A 16,365-nucleotide genomic window follows, 5' to 3' on the forward strand; every position below is an offset into this window, starting at 1 on the left:
TAAGACCAGACTGGCCAATAAGGAGAAACCCTGTCTCTGCTAAAAATACGAAATTAGCCAGGTGTGGTGGCGCATGCCTGTAATCCCAGCTACTTGGGAGGCTGAGGCAGAAGAATTGCTTGAACTCAGGAAGCAGAGGTTGCGTTGAGCCGAGGTTGCGTCACTGCATTCCAGCCTGCGCAACAAGAGTGAAACTCCCTCTCAAAAAAAAAAAAAAAAAAAAAAGGAATGTAGCTTCTTGCACATTATTGACCTGTGGGTAGGACTGAATTCGGGACTTTGGGACATTGCTTCAGAGGGCATCCTGACTCCCTCTGGGCCAAGTGAGACCGGGTGGCAGGGCCCCAGCGGCTGCCCGGGGACCAACCCCCTGGCTGAGTGCCAGAGCAGCCAGCTCTGACGTCCGTGACCGGAAAGGTCGCCAGATGCTTCTGTTGACGTTGACAAAGGGCTTTGCCAGGAGGCTCAGGCGCGGGCTAGTCCCCATCCTTCCCCTTAATCCTGGTTGCGAGGATGCCGAGGCCGCCTTCTGCGGGGGAGGACTGACCCCTGGTGACCGAGGCAGACATGGCGGGCTTGGGGCTTGGACTTTTCTGAGCGACGGTGCATCAGCCAACACGGCCTAAGGAAGCAGAATAACACAGGCTTCCTGCCACCCTGCAGCCCAGGAGTTGGGAGGTGTGGCGGGTGGGGTGAGGGGTCTGAGTCCCATGGTCTAGGACATTCATTTCTCCGAGGCTCGGTCTGTCCTCTGGTGGGACCATGTCTGGAAGAGCCCCTGGCTTGGCTCCTGGAGCTGGCGACCAGGTAGGAACCCCCAGGAAAGCTCCAACGGCTGCTGCTGAGCCCAGCCCTCGTGAACCCTTTAGGGACAACACAGGCCATCTCCTTGCAGTGGGCAAAAGGGCCCGGCCTGCGCTGCCCTCGCGCACCTGGACCACAGACCCAAGTGACGTGATGTTAAGAGGAAACGAAACGTGACCGGGCGCGGTGGCTCACACCTGTGATCCCAGCACTGTGGGAGGCCGAGGCGGGTGGGTCGCTTGAGCCCAGGAGTTCCACACCAGCCTGGGCAACATAATGAGACCCGATCTCTGTACAAAATATTAAGAAATTAGCCGGGCGTAGTGGTACACACCTGTGATCCCAGGTACTTGGGACGCTGAGGCAGGAGGAGTGCTTGAGCCCAGGAGACAGAGGCTGCAGTGAGCCGAGATCACACTACCACACTCCAGCCTGGGAGACAGAGCCAGACCCTGTTTCGAAAGACACAGAGAGAGAGAAAGAAAAGAAAGAAAGAGCGAAAGGAAGGAAGGAAGGAAGGAAGGAAGGAAGGAAGGAAGGAAGGTAGGAAGGAAGGAGAAAGAAATAAAGAGCGAAAGGAAGGAAGGAAGGAAGGAAGGAAGGAAGGAAGGAAGGAAGGAGAAAGAAAGAACGAAAGGAAGGAAGGAAGGAGAAAGAAAGAGCGAAAGGAAGGAAGGAAGGAAGGGGAAAGAAAGAGCGAAAGGAAGGAAGGAAGGGGAAAGAAAGCGAAAGGAAGGAAGGAAGGGGAAAGAAAGAGCGAAAGGAAGGAAGGAAGGGGAAAGAAAGCGAAAGGAAGGAAGGAAGGAGAAAGAAAGAGCGAAAGGAAGGAAGGAAAGAAGGAAAGAAAAGAAAGAAAGAGAGAGAAAAGAAAGAAAGAAAACAGATTGCCACTTGCTACTTTAAAGATACTATTACCAAGGAATGTATTGGCAGACCCGGACCGTTTCTGACCCTTGACTCCTCCTGCCCAGGGCTGGGAGCGGAGGGTCAGAAATGGGGACCTGGTCAGGGGAAGGGGGCAGATGCTTGGCTCACGTCGTACCTGGTAATTTAGAAATGCAGCAAGTCTAGTCATGTAGAACTCTGGCTTTCTCTCTCGTTGCTTATTCTTTTATTATTATTAAACGAATGTTAATGGGGAAGCGCCGTGTGCACCTGGGCAGAGCCAACTGTTCATGGGCGGTGTGTTTGTCGTCCCCTGCCTGCCAGCTGCTGCCCTGGCCTGAAATATCCGCATCTCGGTCATGGTCCTCCAGAGCCACCAGGAAGATCCAGGAGCCAGGGCCACCCTCACGTCGCCTTGGCAACAGCATCCGTGATCAGACTCTAAAGCAAGTGGGACCCGTGCTCCCTGTGGGAGGCTCCAGGGTCACGTCGGTGTCCGGGTGAGTACATCCCCTAACCCTACTTTCTGGAAGGCGGGAGTTGGCTTCTAGGCACCCACCCGCTGTATCCCAGCCTCTGCACAGTACTGGTATCACGGATAAATCATGTTCTGTTTTTTGGATAAATCATGACTTACATGAAAAGATGCTCCACCTCCTGGCCGGCGTGTGGCGCTGTCCGTGCTCTGGATTTTGGCCACAGCGAGACGTGTCCAATGGCTTCTCATGGCTGTTAGAGTTTACATATCCCTGATAGCACACGTTGCAGAGAAAGGTTCATCACTTTTTTTTTTTTTTTTTTTTTTTGAGACAGAGTCTTGCTCTGTCACCCAGGCTGGAGTACAGTGGCGTGATCTTAACTCACTGCAAGCTCTGCCTCCCAGGTTCACGCCATTCTCTTGCCTCAGCCTCCCGAGTATCTGGGACTACAGGTGCCCGCCACGACACACTGCTAATTTTTTTGTATTTTTTGGTAGAGACAGGGTTTCACAATGTTAGACAGGATGGTCTCAATCTCCTGACCTTGTGATCTGCCCGCCTCAGCCTCCCAAAGTGCTGGGATTACAGGCTTGAATCACCGCGCCCAGCCAAGAAATGTCCATGACTTATAAAGTCATTAGTCAACAATTTCCCCGTATCGGCGGATCACGAGGTCAGGAGATCAAGACCATTCTGACTAACACGGTGAAACCCCATCTCTATTAAAAAATAGAAAAAAATTAGCCGGCTGTGGTGGGGGGCACCTGTAGTCCCAGCTACTCGGGAGGCTGAGCAGGCGAATGGTGTGAACTTGGGAGGTGGAGCTTTCAGTGAGCCAAGGTCATGCCACTGCACTCCAGCCTGGGCAACAGAGCAAGACTCTGTCTAAAAAAATAAAACCATTGCTGTCCTTGCCTACCCCAGGGTGTTGCTGAAAATGTCAGATGCAAATTTGGATAGCAGCAAGAAGAATTTCTTTGAGGAGGAAGTAGATGATGAGGAAAGTGTGATTTTGACACTGGTGCCAGTTAAAGATGACGCAAATATGGAACAAATGGAACCAAGTGTTTCTTCAACTTCTGATGTCAAACTGGAGAAGCCTAAGAAATACACTCAAGGTCATCTACTTCAAACAAATGAACAATTTACAGCTCCACAAAAAGCTAGATGCAAAACACCAGCCCCTCCCTTGCCAACCATTTTGCCTCCCATTAATAAGGTGTGTCGGGACACCTTGCGGGACTGGTGTCAACAACTTGGTTTGAGTACTAATGGCAAGAAAATCGAAGTTTATCTGAGGCTCCATAGGCATGCTTACCCTGAACAAAAGCAAGATATGCCTGAAATGTCACAAGAGACCAGATTACAGCGATGTTCGAGGAAACGCAAGGCAGTGACCAAGAGAGCAAGGTTTCAGAAATGTTACAAGGTGAATGAGAGAGCAGAAGAGACTAATACAGTTGAAGTGATAACTTCAGCACCAGGAGCCATGTTGGCATCATGGGCAAGAATTGCTGCAAGAGCTGTTCAGCCTAAGGCTTTGAATTCATGTTCCATTCCTGTTTCTGTTGAGGCCTTTTTGATGCAAGCTTCTGGCGTCAGGTGGTGTGTGGTCCATGGCAGACTTCTCTCGGCAGACACAAAGGGTTGGGTACGCCTGCAGTTTCATGCAGGTCAGGCCTGGGTGCCTACCACTCGCAGGAGGATGATTTCTCTCTTCTTGTTACCTGCCTGCATTTTCCCATCCCCAGGCGTAGAAGATAATATGTTATGCCCCGACTGTGCTAAGAGGAATAAGAAGATGATGAGAAGATTAATGACAGTAGAGAAGTAGCAGCAACCTGTTTGAATACAATGTACTAAAGGAGGGATGTACTTTCAGACCATGTAACCTATTATGAAGGAATGGAAGAGGAGACAATTTGAATGAATCCTCATCATCTACAAAACAAAATCATAGTGACTAGGACTCCACAGTGAAGATGGTTGACTAGTGACCCAGCCCCATCTAAAGAACCCCTTTCTGTAAGTCTGAAAACCCATTAAAATAAAGTCACTGCAATTGGCCTTGTAAAAAAAAATAAAATAAAATAAAATAAAAAAATAAAAAATAAAAAATAAAACCAAACACCAAAAACAAACAACAACAACAAACAATTTCCCCGTATCCAGGGAACATGTGAGGGACTGGGGTGCCAGGCACGTTTTGGGGGGCCCCACACAGAGCGTCTGGCATCAGAGAGGGGAGCAGGAGGCCTCCACAACCTCTCAGTAATTCCACCTGCGCCTCGCTTTTGGCTTGGGTCAGTTTCCACCAGCTCCCTGGAAAAACCAAGTTTGTGTTTTTACTTTCGGTGTTGACCATGTTTCCAGGTGCTTGGCTACAGCAGTCCCCTCTGCTCTGCCCCAGGCTACAGCAAAAAAGAAAAAGAAAGAAACATAGGCAAATATGAGATATGAATCAGAGTGAGAGCCAACAACAAATTCTTTTTTTTTTTTTTTTTTGAGACAGGGTTTCGCTCTTGTGGCCCAGGCCAGAGTGCAATGGTGTGATCTTGGCTCACTGCAACCTCCGCTTCCCAGGTTTAAGCGATTATCCTGCCTCAGCCTCCCAAGTAGCTGGGATTACAGGTGCCCACCACCACGCCCAGTTAATTTTTGTATTTTTAGTAGAGATGGGGTTTCACCATGTTGACCAGGCTAATCTCGAACTCCTGACCTCTGGTGATCCGCCCACCTTGGCCTCCCAAAGTGCTGAGATTACAGGTGTGAGCCATTGTGACTGGCTCTGACAGCAAATTCTTTAATGGGGATGTTAAAGGTCAGAGTTACTGATTTGCAGTGAGACTATTGAGCCCTATGTATTCCACGTCCAACTAAAACATTCCCCTGCTCTGACCATGCTGGATACATGTTCCCTGCACCCCGTTATGAGCCCCTGGGGCCATTATTCATTGACCTTTTTTTTTTTTTTTTTTTTTGAGACAGAGTCTCACTCTGTTGCCCAGGCTTGAGTGCAGTGCCTGGATCTCGGCTCACTGCAACCTCTGTCTCCTGGGTTCAAGTGATTCTCCTGTCTCAGCCTCCTGAGTAGCTGGGATTACAGGTGCATGCTGCCATGCCTGGCTAATGTTTTGTATTTTAGTAGAGACGGGGTTTCACTGTGTTGCGCAGGCTGGTCTCGAACTCCTGAGCTCAGGCAATCCGCCCACCTCGGCCTCCTAAAGTGCTAGGATTACAGGCGTGAACCACAGGGCCTGGCCTAATTTTTAGTATTTTTTATTAGAGATGGGGTTTTGCCATGTTGTCCAGGCTGGATTTGAACTCCTGACCTCAGGTGATCCGCCTGCCTTGGCTTCCCAAAATGTTGGGATTACAGGTGTGAGCTACTGTGCCCAGCCTTCATTCACTGTTTATCAATCATTTATTAACATCTAACAAACAGTCTAACATTTTTGTCCTGGGACATAAAGTGAATTTTATGTCCCAGGGACATAAAATCCCCTGGAAGCGAGCCAGGGCACATGAATTATCACAATGCACTAAGTTTCAAGAGCATTCTTTTTTTTTTTTTGAGACAGTCTCACTCTGTCGCCCAGGCTGGAGTGCAGTGGCGTGATCTTGACTCACTGCAACCTCCGCCCTCAGAGTTCAAGCAGTTCTCCTGCCTCAGCCTCCGGAGTAGCTGGGATTACAGGCACCCGCCACCGCACCCGGCTAATTTTTTGTATTTTTAGTAGAGATGGGGTTTCACCGTCTTGGCCAGGCTGGTCTTGAACTCCTGACCTCATGATCCACGCCCTCCCCCCGCCAGCCTCCCAAAGTGCTGCGATTACAGGGCGTGAGCCACTGCGCCTGGCCTTCGGGAATATTCTCACTACCAGAAAAGGAAGTGCTATTAGTAGGAACATCCTGCCGGGCGCGGTGGCTCACGCCTGTCATCCCAGCACTTTGGGAGGCTGAGACGGGCGGATCACGAGGTCAGAAGATTGCGGCCATCCTGGCTAACACGGTGAAACCCCGTCTCTACTAAAAAATACAAAAAACTAGCCAGGCGAGGTGGCGGGCGCCTGTAGTCCCAGCTACTCGGGAGGCTGAGGCAGGAGAATGGCGTGAACCCGGGAGGCGGAGCTTGCAGTGAGCTGAGATCCGGCCACTGCACTCCAGCCTGGGCAACAGCGTGAGACTCTGTCTCAAAAAAAAAAAAAAAAAAAAGTAGGAACACCCTGACTTACTTGGAAATCAGATAATAAGAATGTTATTTCTGGTATGTCTTTGAAATACTGGACAGCAGTGAACCAATTCTCCAGCAGAGAGTCCTAATATAAGCCTGGGCATGCTTCTTACAACATAGCAACCCTCAGGTTCTAGCGTAGATGCCTCTGCTGCATGTCACCTGCTCTGTAGTAATAAATCGTTCACCAGTGTTGCCAAGAATAGGAGGATGTGGTTAGCTCTGCACTCAGAATGAAGGTTTCAGGACCACATTTCCGTGAAATGTAAACATCTGGCCTTCTCCAGATGGTTCGTGATGAGAGTCTATGTAGGAACAATGAGAAAAAAAAGCTATTCTTTTTTAGAATTAGGGGGTTTCAGTGCAAACTGTTTCCACGGCCAGGCAGCCAGAATTTCAGGGGCTACCACTATGAACCCTAAGCATACATTGTTGACTATGGGATTATCAGGCTGGAAAACAGCTCGTTCCTGGGTTAAGAAGCCAGATGCTCAAAACATTGACATTATAGGATTTAAAAAATCTGCTTACTTTGAGAATCATCAGTGTCTTGAAGTATTTGGTCAAGGAGTTTTTTTTTTTTTGAGGGAGAGTCTTGCTCTGTCACCTAGGCTGGAGTGGAGTGGTGCCATCTCGACTCACTGCAAGCTCCGCCTCTCAGGTTCAAGCAATTCTCTGCCTCAACCTCCCGAGTAGCTGGGATTATAGGTGCGCACCACCACACCTGGCTAATTTTTTTTGTATTTTTAGTAAAGATGGGGTTTCACCATGTTGACCAGGCTGGTCTTGAACTCCTGCCCTTGTGATCCACCCGCCTTGGCCTCCCAAAGTGCCGGGATTACAGGCATGAGCCACAGCGCCCGGCCTGGTCAAGGAGTTTTACTCTTTCAAAAACATATTTAGCAACAAGTTTGCCTGCTTTGATTGCTATATTTCCTCTGGTCTGGCATCTCTGATTACTGCATGCAGGAAAGTGAGGCTTTGGCTCTGTCTGGGTAGGGTTAGGGAACACACGCACGGGGGACAGACATGAACCTGCCGTCTCACACAGGGAGCACACAAAGTCCATGGCTTCCTCAGAGCCAATCCTTGGCTCACTGTTGTTGATATGACATTAAAAGCTGTTTCTAGCTGGGTGTGATGGCTCATGCCTGTAATCCCAGCACTTTGGGAGGCTAAGGTGGGCAGATCACGAGGTCAGGAGATCGAAACCATCCTGGCTAACACAGTGAAACCCTGTCTCTACTAAAAATACAAAAAATTAGCTGGGCGAGGTGGTGGGTACCTGTAGCCCCAGCTACTCGGGAGGCTGAGACAGGAGAATGGCATGAACCCAGGAGGCGCAGCTTGCAGTGAGCCAAGATTGTGCCACTGCACTCCAACCTAGGCAACAGAGTGAGACTCTGTCTCAAAAAAAAAAAAAAAAAAAAAAAAAAAAAATTTGTTTCTAGCCGGGCGAGGCGGCTCACGCCTGTATTCCCAGCACTTTGGGAGGTTGAGGTGGGTAGATTGTAAGGTTAGGAGTTCGAGCCCAGTCTGGCGAATATAGTGAAACCCTGTTTCTACAAAAAAGTACAAAAAATTAGCTGAGTGTGGAAGTGTGCACCTGTAATCCCAGCTACTCGGGAGGCTGAGGCAGGAGAATGGTGTGAATCCGGGAGGTGGAGCTTGCAGTGAGCCAAGATGGTGCAACTGCACTCCAGCCTGGAAGACCGGGAGACTCTGTCTCAAAAAAAAAAAAAGTGTTTCTAGCTGGGCAAGGTGGTTTACGCCTATAATCCCAGCACTTTGAGAGGCTGAGGCGGGTGGGTCACCTGAGGTTAGGAGTTCAAGACCAGCCTGGCCAACATGGCAAAACCCCATCTTTACTAAAAATATACAAATTGGCCAGGTTGTGAGATCGTCTCCCACAGCACTGAGCTGATTTCTGTGGTTCCTTAGGTCACGGGTGTAGGGTGATGCCTGCTTCAATCTTACCCTTTTGGGGCAGAACTCTTGAAATCTTGACTTAATCTGGGGAGCTCTCTGTTATATCCCATCTTGGACACCCTTGGATTTGATTACATTTATCTTGCCCTTGGAAGCTGTCAAAACCAAAGTTAAGTATGGCAAGACTGGCTCATGCGTGAAAGTAAAAGCTGTCTCAGAGTCCAACGGCTTGTTTTTGTTGCTACTTTCCGTTAAGGTTTGACTTGGTGACGCCTTATTAGCTTTCGGAGGCCTTTCTGATGTTATTTCAACATTTAGCCAGTATTTTTTTTTTTGTTTTGAATGAGAGGAATGGTCCAAATAACTTGTATCTACTATATTCCTTAAAAGGCAGCATTGCTTCATTTTTTAATTTTTTTTATTTTTTTTTGAGACGGAGTCTTGCTCTGCCGCCCAGGCTGGAGTGCAGTGGCCGGATCTCAGCTCACTGCAAGCTCCGCCTCCCGGGTTTACGCCATTCTCCTGCCTCAGCCTCCCGAGTAGCTGGGACTACAGGCGCCCGCCACCTCGCCAGGCTAGTTTTTTGTATTTTTTTTTAGTAGAGACGGGGCTTCACCGTGTTAGCCAGGATGGTCTCGATCTCCTGACCTCATGATCCGCCCGTCTCGGCCTCCCAAAGTGCTGGGATTACAGAGCATTGCTTCATTTTTAAATGGTGGGTTTTGGGGAGGTTTCTTTGAGACTGAGTCTCACCTTGTCACCCAGGCTAGAGTGCAGTGCCACCATCTCGGCTCACTGCAACCTCCGCCACCTGGGTTCAAGCAATTCTCCTGCCTCAGCCTCCTAAGTAGCTGGCATTACAGGCATGTGCCACCATGCCTGGCTAATTTTTGTTTTTTATTAGTAGAGACGGGTTTTCACCATGTTGGCCAGGCTGGTCTTTAACTCCTGACCTCAGGTGATCTACCCACCTCGGCCTCCCAAACTGCTGGGATTACAGGTGTGAGTCACTGTCCCTGGCTGTAGGATTCCATTTTGTAAAACCCTAGAAAAATGCAAACTAATCAAGACTTTCTATTTATTTATTTATTTATTTATTTATTTATTTATTTATTTGAGATGGACCCACGCTCGCTCTGTCACCCAGGCTGGAGTGCAGTGGCGTGATCTCGGCTCACTGCAACCTCCACCTCCTGGGGTCAAATGATTCTCCTACCTCAGCCTCCCTAGTAGCTGGGATTACAGGTGCCCGGCCACCATACCCTGCTAATTTTTGTATTTTTAGTAGAGACGGAGTTTCGCCATGTTGGCCAGGCTGGTCTCGAACTCCTGACCTCAGGTGATCTGCCCGCCTCGGCCTCCTAAAGTGCTGGGATTACAGGCGTGAGCCACCACGCCCAGCCACATTTCTCTTTTATTTTATTTTGAGATGGAGTCTCACTCTGTTGCCCAGGCTGGAGTGCAGTGGCACAATCTTGGCTCACTGCAACCTCTGCCTCCTGGGTTCAGGCAATACTCCTGCCTCAGGCTCCTGAGTAGCTAGGATTACAGGCATGTGTCACCACGTCCAGCTAACTTTTGTATTTTAGTAGAGACAGGGTTTTACCATGTTGGCCAGGCTGGTCTCGAACTCCTGATCTCAAATGATCCACCCACCTTGGCCTCCCAAAGTGTTGGGATAACTGCGCGTGCCACATTTCTCTTTTTAATAAAACCCCCAACCTTATCTTTGTTCTTTGGACATACTGAAGTTCACTCCAGCCTGTGGATATGCCTCAAAATATAATTCTATGATTCCCATACAAGATGTTTTGTTTAGAGATCCATCTCTAGATTTTTATTTGGCTTTGATAGTATTAATACATATTAAAACACTTTAATTTATTGTTTTAATTAGAAGAACATCACATATTGCTTTATGCTATGACATTGGAAAATCAGCCGGGCACGGTGGCTCATACCTGTAATCCCAGCACTTTGGGAGGCTGAGGCGGGTGGATCATCCAAGGTTAGAAGTTCAAGACCAGCCTGGCCAACATGGTGAAACCCTGTCTCTACTAAAAATACAAAAAAATAGCCGGGCATGGTGGTGGGCACCTGTAATCCCAGCTACTCGGGAGAGTGAGGCAGGAGAATTGCTTGAGCCCAGGAGGCAGAGGTTGCAGTGAGCCGAGATCGCTCCACTGCACCCCAGCCTGGGTGACAGAGCGAGACACCAACTCAAAAAAAAAAAAAAAGAAAGAAAGAAAGACATTGGAATATCTTCATGAAGAAGATGGGACACATGTTTCCAGGTTTCCAATTTGGAACGTCAAGGCTGACAAATTCCATCTTCGTTTCTCCTCATCCCTTGAGGCCTCTCCTGAGTGGGTGGCCCTTCTCAGACAGCAGGGGCCAAATGTAGATCCCTCTTACTCCTCAGCACCCACCTGCCTCACCCTAGCCGCCTGTGCACACTTGAAATATGTCCAGTTTATTGTATATAAGCAACATGTAGATAAATCTCTGATTATAGTTGGAAATCTTATGATTCCTCTCTCTGGAATGGATTCAAAGAAGTAGAAAAACTTCAGTACACCCGGGGCGCGGTGGCTCACGCCTGTAATCCCAGCACTTTGGGAGGTCGAGTTGGGTGGATCACGTGAGGTCAGGAGTTTGAGACCAGCTTGACTGACATGGCGAAACCCCGTCTCTACGAAACGTACAAAAATTAGCTGGGTGTGGTGGCAGATGCCTGTAATCCCAGCTACTTGGGAGGCTGAGATAAGAACTTGGGAGCTGGAGGGTGCAGTGGGCCGAGATTGTGCCACTGCACTCCAGCCTGGGTGACAGAGTGAGACTCTGTCTCAAAAAAAAAAAAACCAAAACCTTTGGATTTTGCTTTTTTACTTTCCTAAACTTTATTATTGTTCCACTTGATTTTCCGAAGAATCCTGTGTAGTAAGTGAACTAGTTCATTATTCCCACTTTCCTGATGGGAAACGTGCAAAGAGCCACGTAATCCATACCACACTTGGCAGAACCTTCCAATCACATTGATTACTTGTGGTGAGGGTAATTAGAAGTCAGCATATTTTCCAAAACTTTAGTCTAGTATGAACAGATTTTTTTTCTCTTCTGCACTTTAACTTGAAGGCAGCAGAGGGCGCCGGATCACACAAAAGATACACTCTAAAAGCTGGGATAGATTAAAGATAATCCATTAAAGTTTCAACAATGTGAATTTTACTAAAATAGAGCGCTGTACTTAATCTTTTGACTGTTTTAGGATCTGATCTCATTTTTAGATGTTCTATTTGCTGTCTTTCTCAGTAATGAGAATGTCCATCTCACACAAATCACCATGATGCCTGTAATCCAAGAGCCTTCTAATTTAGCTTCAAGCTTCTTTCAGATAATAAAAGCGTTAAACCCCGTGTCCACCAGATCCTCCTAAATCTTCAATAGGTCGTACGCTCTGCCTCTCTCCGGCCTGAAGTGGGCGCCACTGTAATGTACAGCAGACAGATGAGCTATGAATGAAGGGCTTTTCTGCTTCAAGTGTGTGGCCTCAGGGTTACCCAGAATTTTTAGAAAAATGTTAAAGGATTAGGTGTGTTCTTAAAGTCATAGCACACTAGAGGGGACAGAATTATTTCCCCAGGGCAATAGTGAGGAGTTAGCCTTTTGTAGCTCATCATAGATGATAATCATGCCTGGATGCCCAGGCTGGCTTTCTGTGAAATTCTCCAGCTCCTTTCTGCTCAGCTTCTAACTGGTTCTTTTTTTTTCTCTACCACCACACAGGTTTCCTACAAGCAATGCTGGAGACCACGGTGGCCTTCAACCCATTCTATTCTTCTCATTATTTCCCCTAATTTCATTTTTCTTCTTAAAGAACTAGGTTTATGGACAAGGCTTGGAGTTGGTTGGAAAATCATTCCTCCTTGGCTGCTCGGTGACTAGTCATTGATTGGATCTAAGGTAACTTCTTTCTTTTTTTTTTTTGAGACAGAGTTTCGCTTTTGTTGCCCAGGCTGGAGTGCAGTGGCGCGATCTCGGTTCACCGCAACCTCTGCCTCCCGGTTCAAGCAGTTCTCCTACCTCAGCCACCTGAGTTGCTGGGATTAGAGGCGTACACCACCGCGCCTGGCTAATTGTTTTGTATTTTTGTAGAGATGGGGTTTCACCATGTTGGCCAGGCTGGTCTTGAACTCCTGACCTCGTGATCTGCCTAACTTGGCCTCCCAAAGTGCTGGGATTACCGGCGTGAGCCACTGCACCCAGCCGAGTTAACTTCTTCTTTTTTTTGAGACAAAGTTTCGCACTGTTGCCCAGGCTGGAGTGCAGTGGCGCGATCTCGGCTCACTGCAACCTCTGCCGCCTGGGTTCAAGTGATTTTGCCTCAGCCTCCTGAATAGCTGAGACTACAGGTGTATGCCACCATACCTGGCCAATTTTTTTTGTGTCTTTTTAGTAGACAGTGTTTTACCATATTGGTCAGGCTGGTCTAAAATTCCTGACCTCGTGATCAGCCCGCTTCGGCCTCCCAAAGTGCTGGGATTACAGGCATGAACCACCGTGCTCGGCCTAAGAAAATTTATTAAAGGCTGAGTCACACACAAAGTAATAAACTAGATTATTTCCTGATTTATGCTTTCGCGTTGCCAAATTTTGGCTTGTCCTTGCCTTTAATTTGCCTTATTCCTTGATTACCAGTCCAAAGATGACATCTTCTAAGGAATGATAAGCATTTTTACTCTGCTCTTTCAAATCATAACATTCCATACTCTGCAGATGATTTTGCCATTTCTTACATAATTTGAGGGAAATCCTAGAGTACAATTTCCTAGCAGGCATTTGGATCTTACCCATCTTTATTTCTCAGGCTCCACAAATTGAGTACCCTCGCAGGGTGCTATCATTAGCTCTAGCCTACCGATGAAGAAACAAAAGTCCTCCATGTTACGATATTTGAGGACATGTCCTTAGTACCTAACAGTGTCTGGCACAGTTTAAATGAGAAGGTGGAAGGGGCCGTCTTTTTTTTTTTTTTTTTTTTTAAGATGGAATTTCGCTCTTTTGCCCAGGCTGGAGTGAAGCGGCTTAATCTCAGCTCACTGCAACCTCTGTCCCCTGGGTTCAAGCAATTCTCCTGCCTCAGCCTCCCAAGTAGCTGGGATTACAGGTGCCCAACACCACGCCTGGCTAATTTTTGTATTTTTAGTAGAGATGAGGTTTCACCATGTTGACTAGGCTGGTCTCGAACTCTCGACCTCGTCATCCACTCACCTCGACCTCCCAAAGCGCTAGGATTACAGGCATGAGCCACCGCGCCCAGTCGGGACTGCCTTACTTAGGGTCTGCAAATTCTTGTAACTGTATTAATTTTTTTTCTAGGAAATGAGGCCACAGCACTCATTTGATTGGTCCAAGGGGAAAAAATGGGGTTACCCCAAGATTTACCCACTTAGGCAGTTCTACACAGGGCTAAGCAACGTGCCTTCACAGGGGGCACGTGCACCCTGGGAAAACTGAAAAAGCGAATTAGCCGGGCATGGTGGGCTCCTGGGGTCCCAGCTCCTCAGGAGGTGGAGGTTGCAGTGAGCCGAGATCGCGCTACTGCACTCCAGCCTGCGCAACAGAGCAAGACCCTGTCTCAAAAAATAAAAATAAAAAAATAAAACCCAGAGGGCCCGTCTCCTAGGACACGGGGACAGGCTAGGTGGGGGCACAGGGCGTGAGAATGGCGAGCATCGCCACAGTATGTCAGGCCGGGCTGCCATCTTTTCTGTTTTTTGAAACAGTATCTTGCTCTGTCGCCCAGGCTGGGGTGCAGTGGCGCACTGCTGCCTGGAACTCCTTGACTCAAGCGATCTTCCCGCCTCAGCTTCCCGAGGAGCTAGGACCACTGGCACGAGACACTACGTCCGTTTAATGTTTTTTTTTCCTTTCGTAGAGATGGGGCGGGGCGGTGTGGTTCTCGCTTTGTTGCCCAGGCTGGTCTCGAACTCCTGGACTCAAGCGATGCTCCGGCCAAGGCCTCCCAAAGCGCCAAGGTTACAGGCATGAACCATCGCGCCCAGGCCGGGTCATCTTCTCCGAGGCCTTATGCAGAGTCCGGGGCCCCCGAACCCGCTGCCGAAGACCGAGCTCCAAGACTGACCCTCGTAGGGCGCCCAGCAGCACCTCCACCCGGAAGCGACTCGACCTCGAGGCCGGAAGTGACTCCATTTCTGTGCGCCGAGCTCCGCCCCACGAGCACCTGGTTTCGGGCGGAGAGCGCGCGCCGTTTCGTACTCTGTTGTCCTGTCGCGACTTGGGACTCGGCAAGATGGGCAAGAAGGGCAAGAAGGAGAAGGGCCGCGGCGCGGAGAAGACGGCCGCCAAGATGGAGAAGAAGGTGTCTAAGCGCTCGCGGAAGGAGGAGGTGAGCGAGTCAGACCTGGCCTGGCGGCCGTGCAGCCTCGTACGACTGCCTGCCCCGCCCGGGGTTGCGGGTCGCCGTGGGAGCTGCGCCGGCCCCGCGGGAGAGCTGGAGGCCGTAGAAACTGCCCCGGCGCCGCGTCCGGGCAGCCTGGACGGGGCCCGCCCCCTCCCGAGTCTCCACGTGTGTCTGGCCGCTTCTCGAAGAGCGACGGAGCTGCCTCCTTTAACGTGCTTGCTTTTCTTCGTGTGGTGTCATGGGCGTTTTTCTGCGTTTCCTCCCACTCCTCCCTCCCTCTAAAGGTAGGCTGGGTGGTGAGAAGAGGCAGGGGTTTAGCGTAGGACGACCTGAGGTTGAGCCTGGGGCTGCCTCTGCAAGATGTGTGGCCTGGGAGTAAGACTCTTAACTTTTCTGAACCTCACCCTTCTCGTTTTTCAAAAGAGGACAGATAGTCATCACAGCAGCCCTGAGGAGTAAGCAGCAGATGGTTAAGGGAAGAAGGCACTGAAGCCACGGGGTATCCCATAGCAGCTGATAGCAGCCATCACGGTTGTCTCCCTCCCTCTCTTCCTCAGCCCAGGGTCTGCAGGAGGATCCGTCCTGAACTTGGGATTGAGTGTTCTGCGGCTACCGCTCGTGGGTTCGCTAACCGGGGGCAGTTTTATGGCCGGCCATGTGCCAGGCACAGCTCCATGGGTTTTAATCCTCACAACCAGGTCAGTTCCCTAGCACTGGTATTCCCATTTGACAGGAAGTCAGACCAACAGGTGAACCATGAAGTGGTATGGAACTGGGGTGTGACCAGATGTCCTGAAACAGGAGCTCTTGACCACATTCCTTTGTCCCTTTTGTTCCTGAGTCATTGATCTCTCCATGTCCTCATCTCTTAAATAATGGGGTTGGACTTTTCCCTCACACTCCTCTTAGGCTCTGACAGTTTTTTTTTTTTTTTTTTTTTTTTGCCGGAGTCTTGCTCTGTCGCCCAGGCTGGACTGCAGTAGCATGGCCTGCTGGCTAGGGTTGTGGCACAGGAAGTCAGTTCATCTGTGTGGCATCTTCAGAATGGTGCTTGGCAGAAAGTAAGCACTCAGTAACCAGCTGTTATCTGCTGTCTGCTTTTTTTTTTTTTTTTTTGAGAAGGAGTTTCATCTTGTTGCCCAGGCTGGAGTGCTGTGGCACGATCTCGGCTCACTGCAGCCTTCGCCTCCCAGGTTCAAGCGATTCTCCTGCCTCAGCCTCCCAAGTAGCTGGGATTACAGGCGTGCACCACCACACCGGCTAATTTTGTGTTTTTTAGTAGAGACCGGGTTTCACCATATTGGTCAGGCTGGTCTCGAACTCCTGACTTCAGGTGATGCACCCACCTCGGCCTCCCAAATTGCTGGTATTACAAGGCGTGAGCCACCGTGCCCGGCCAGTTACCTGTCATTTTTACTCATCTTCATGTCTCCCGCCAGTGCCCAAAACTAAGGTGATTGTAACAGTAGCTTCCCTTAAGAGAGAGAGTCTATCAGTCCTGGGGTTTGTATGTTATCTTAATGAACTCTCAAACCTTTAAAATAACTGGTCGTCTGATTAGGCTATTCCCACGGAAGATCATCTCTTTAAATTTAGCTGTGTCTGTAATG

The 16,365-nt window shown here is 49.2% G+C and overlaps 1 protein-coding gene and 1 pseudogene across 14 annotated transcripts in view; both read left to right on the forward strand.

Moving 5' to 3' along the window:
- Positions 1-2,014: 2,014 nt before the first annotated feature.
- Positions 2,015-4,235, forward strand: LOC108520081 (developmental pluripotency-associated protein 2 pseudogene; annotated as a pseudogene). The gene is made up of 2 exons (XR_001882827.1): positions 2,015-2,189; positions 3,093-4,235. The product of XR_001882827.1 is annotated as a developmental pluripotency-associated protein 2 pseudogene (transcript).
- A 10,296-nt stretch (positions 4,236-14,531) lies between these two features.
- Positions 14,532-16,365, forward strand: part of KLHDC4 (kelch domain containing 4) — a 62,745-nt gene continuing 60,911 nt past the window's right edge. For 12 of the 13 annotated variants that reach the window (XM_017860065.1, XM_017860094.1, XM_017860081.1 and 9 more), the window contains exon 1: positions 14,533-14,740. In XM_017860065.1, the coding sequence (XP_017715554.1) occupies positions 14,645-14,740 (96 nt within the window). In that variant the 5' untranslated portion in view covers positions 14,533-14,644. Of the gene's footprint in view, positions 14,741-16,365 lie in introns of all 13 variants that reach the window. The other variant, XM_017860160.1, reaches the window with a different exon arrangement.

This window comes from Rhinopithecus bieti, unplaced genomic scaffold, assembly GCF_001698545.2.
Source record: "Rhinopithecus bieti isolate Rb0 unplaced genomic scaffold, ASM169854v2 scaffold_1618, whole genome shotgun sequence".
Lineage (NCBI taxonomy): Eukaryota > Metazoa > Chordata > Mammalia > Primates > Cercopithecidae > Rhinopithecus > Rhinopithecus bieti.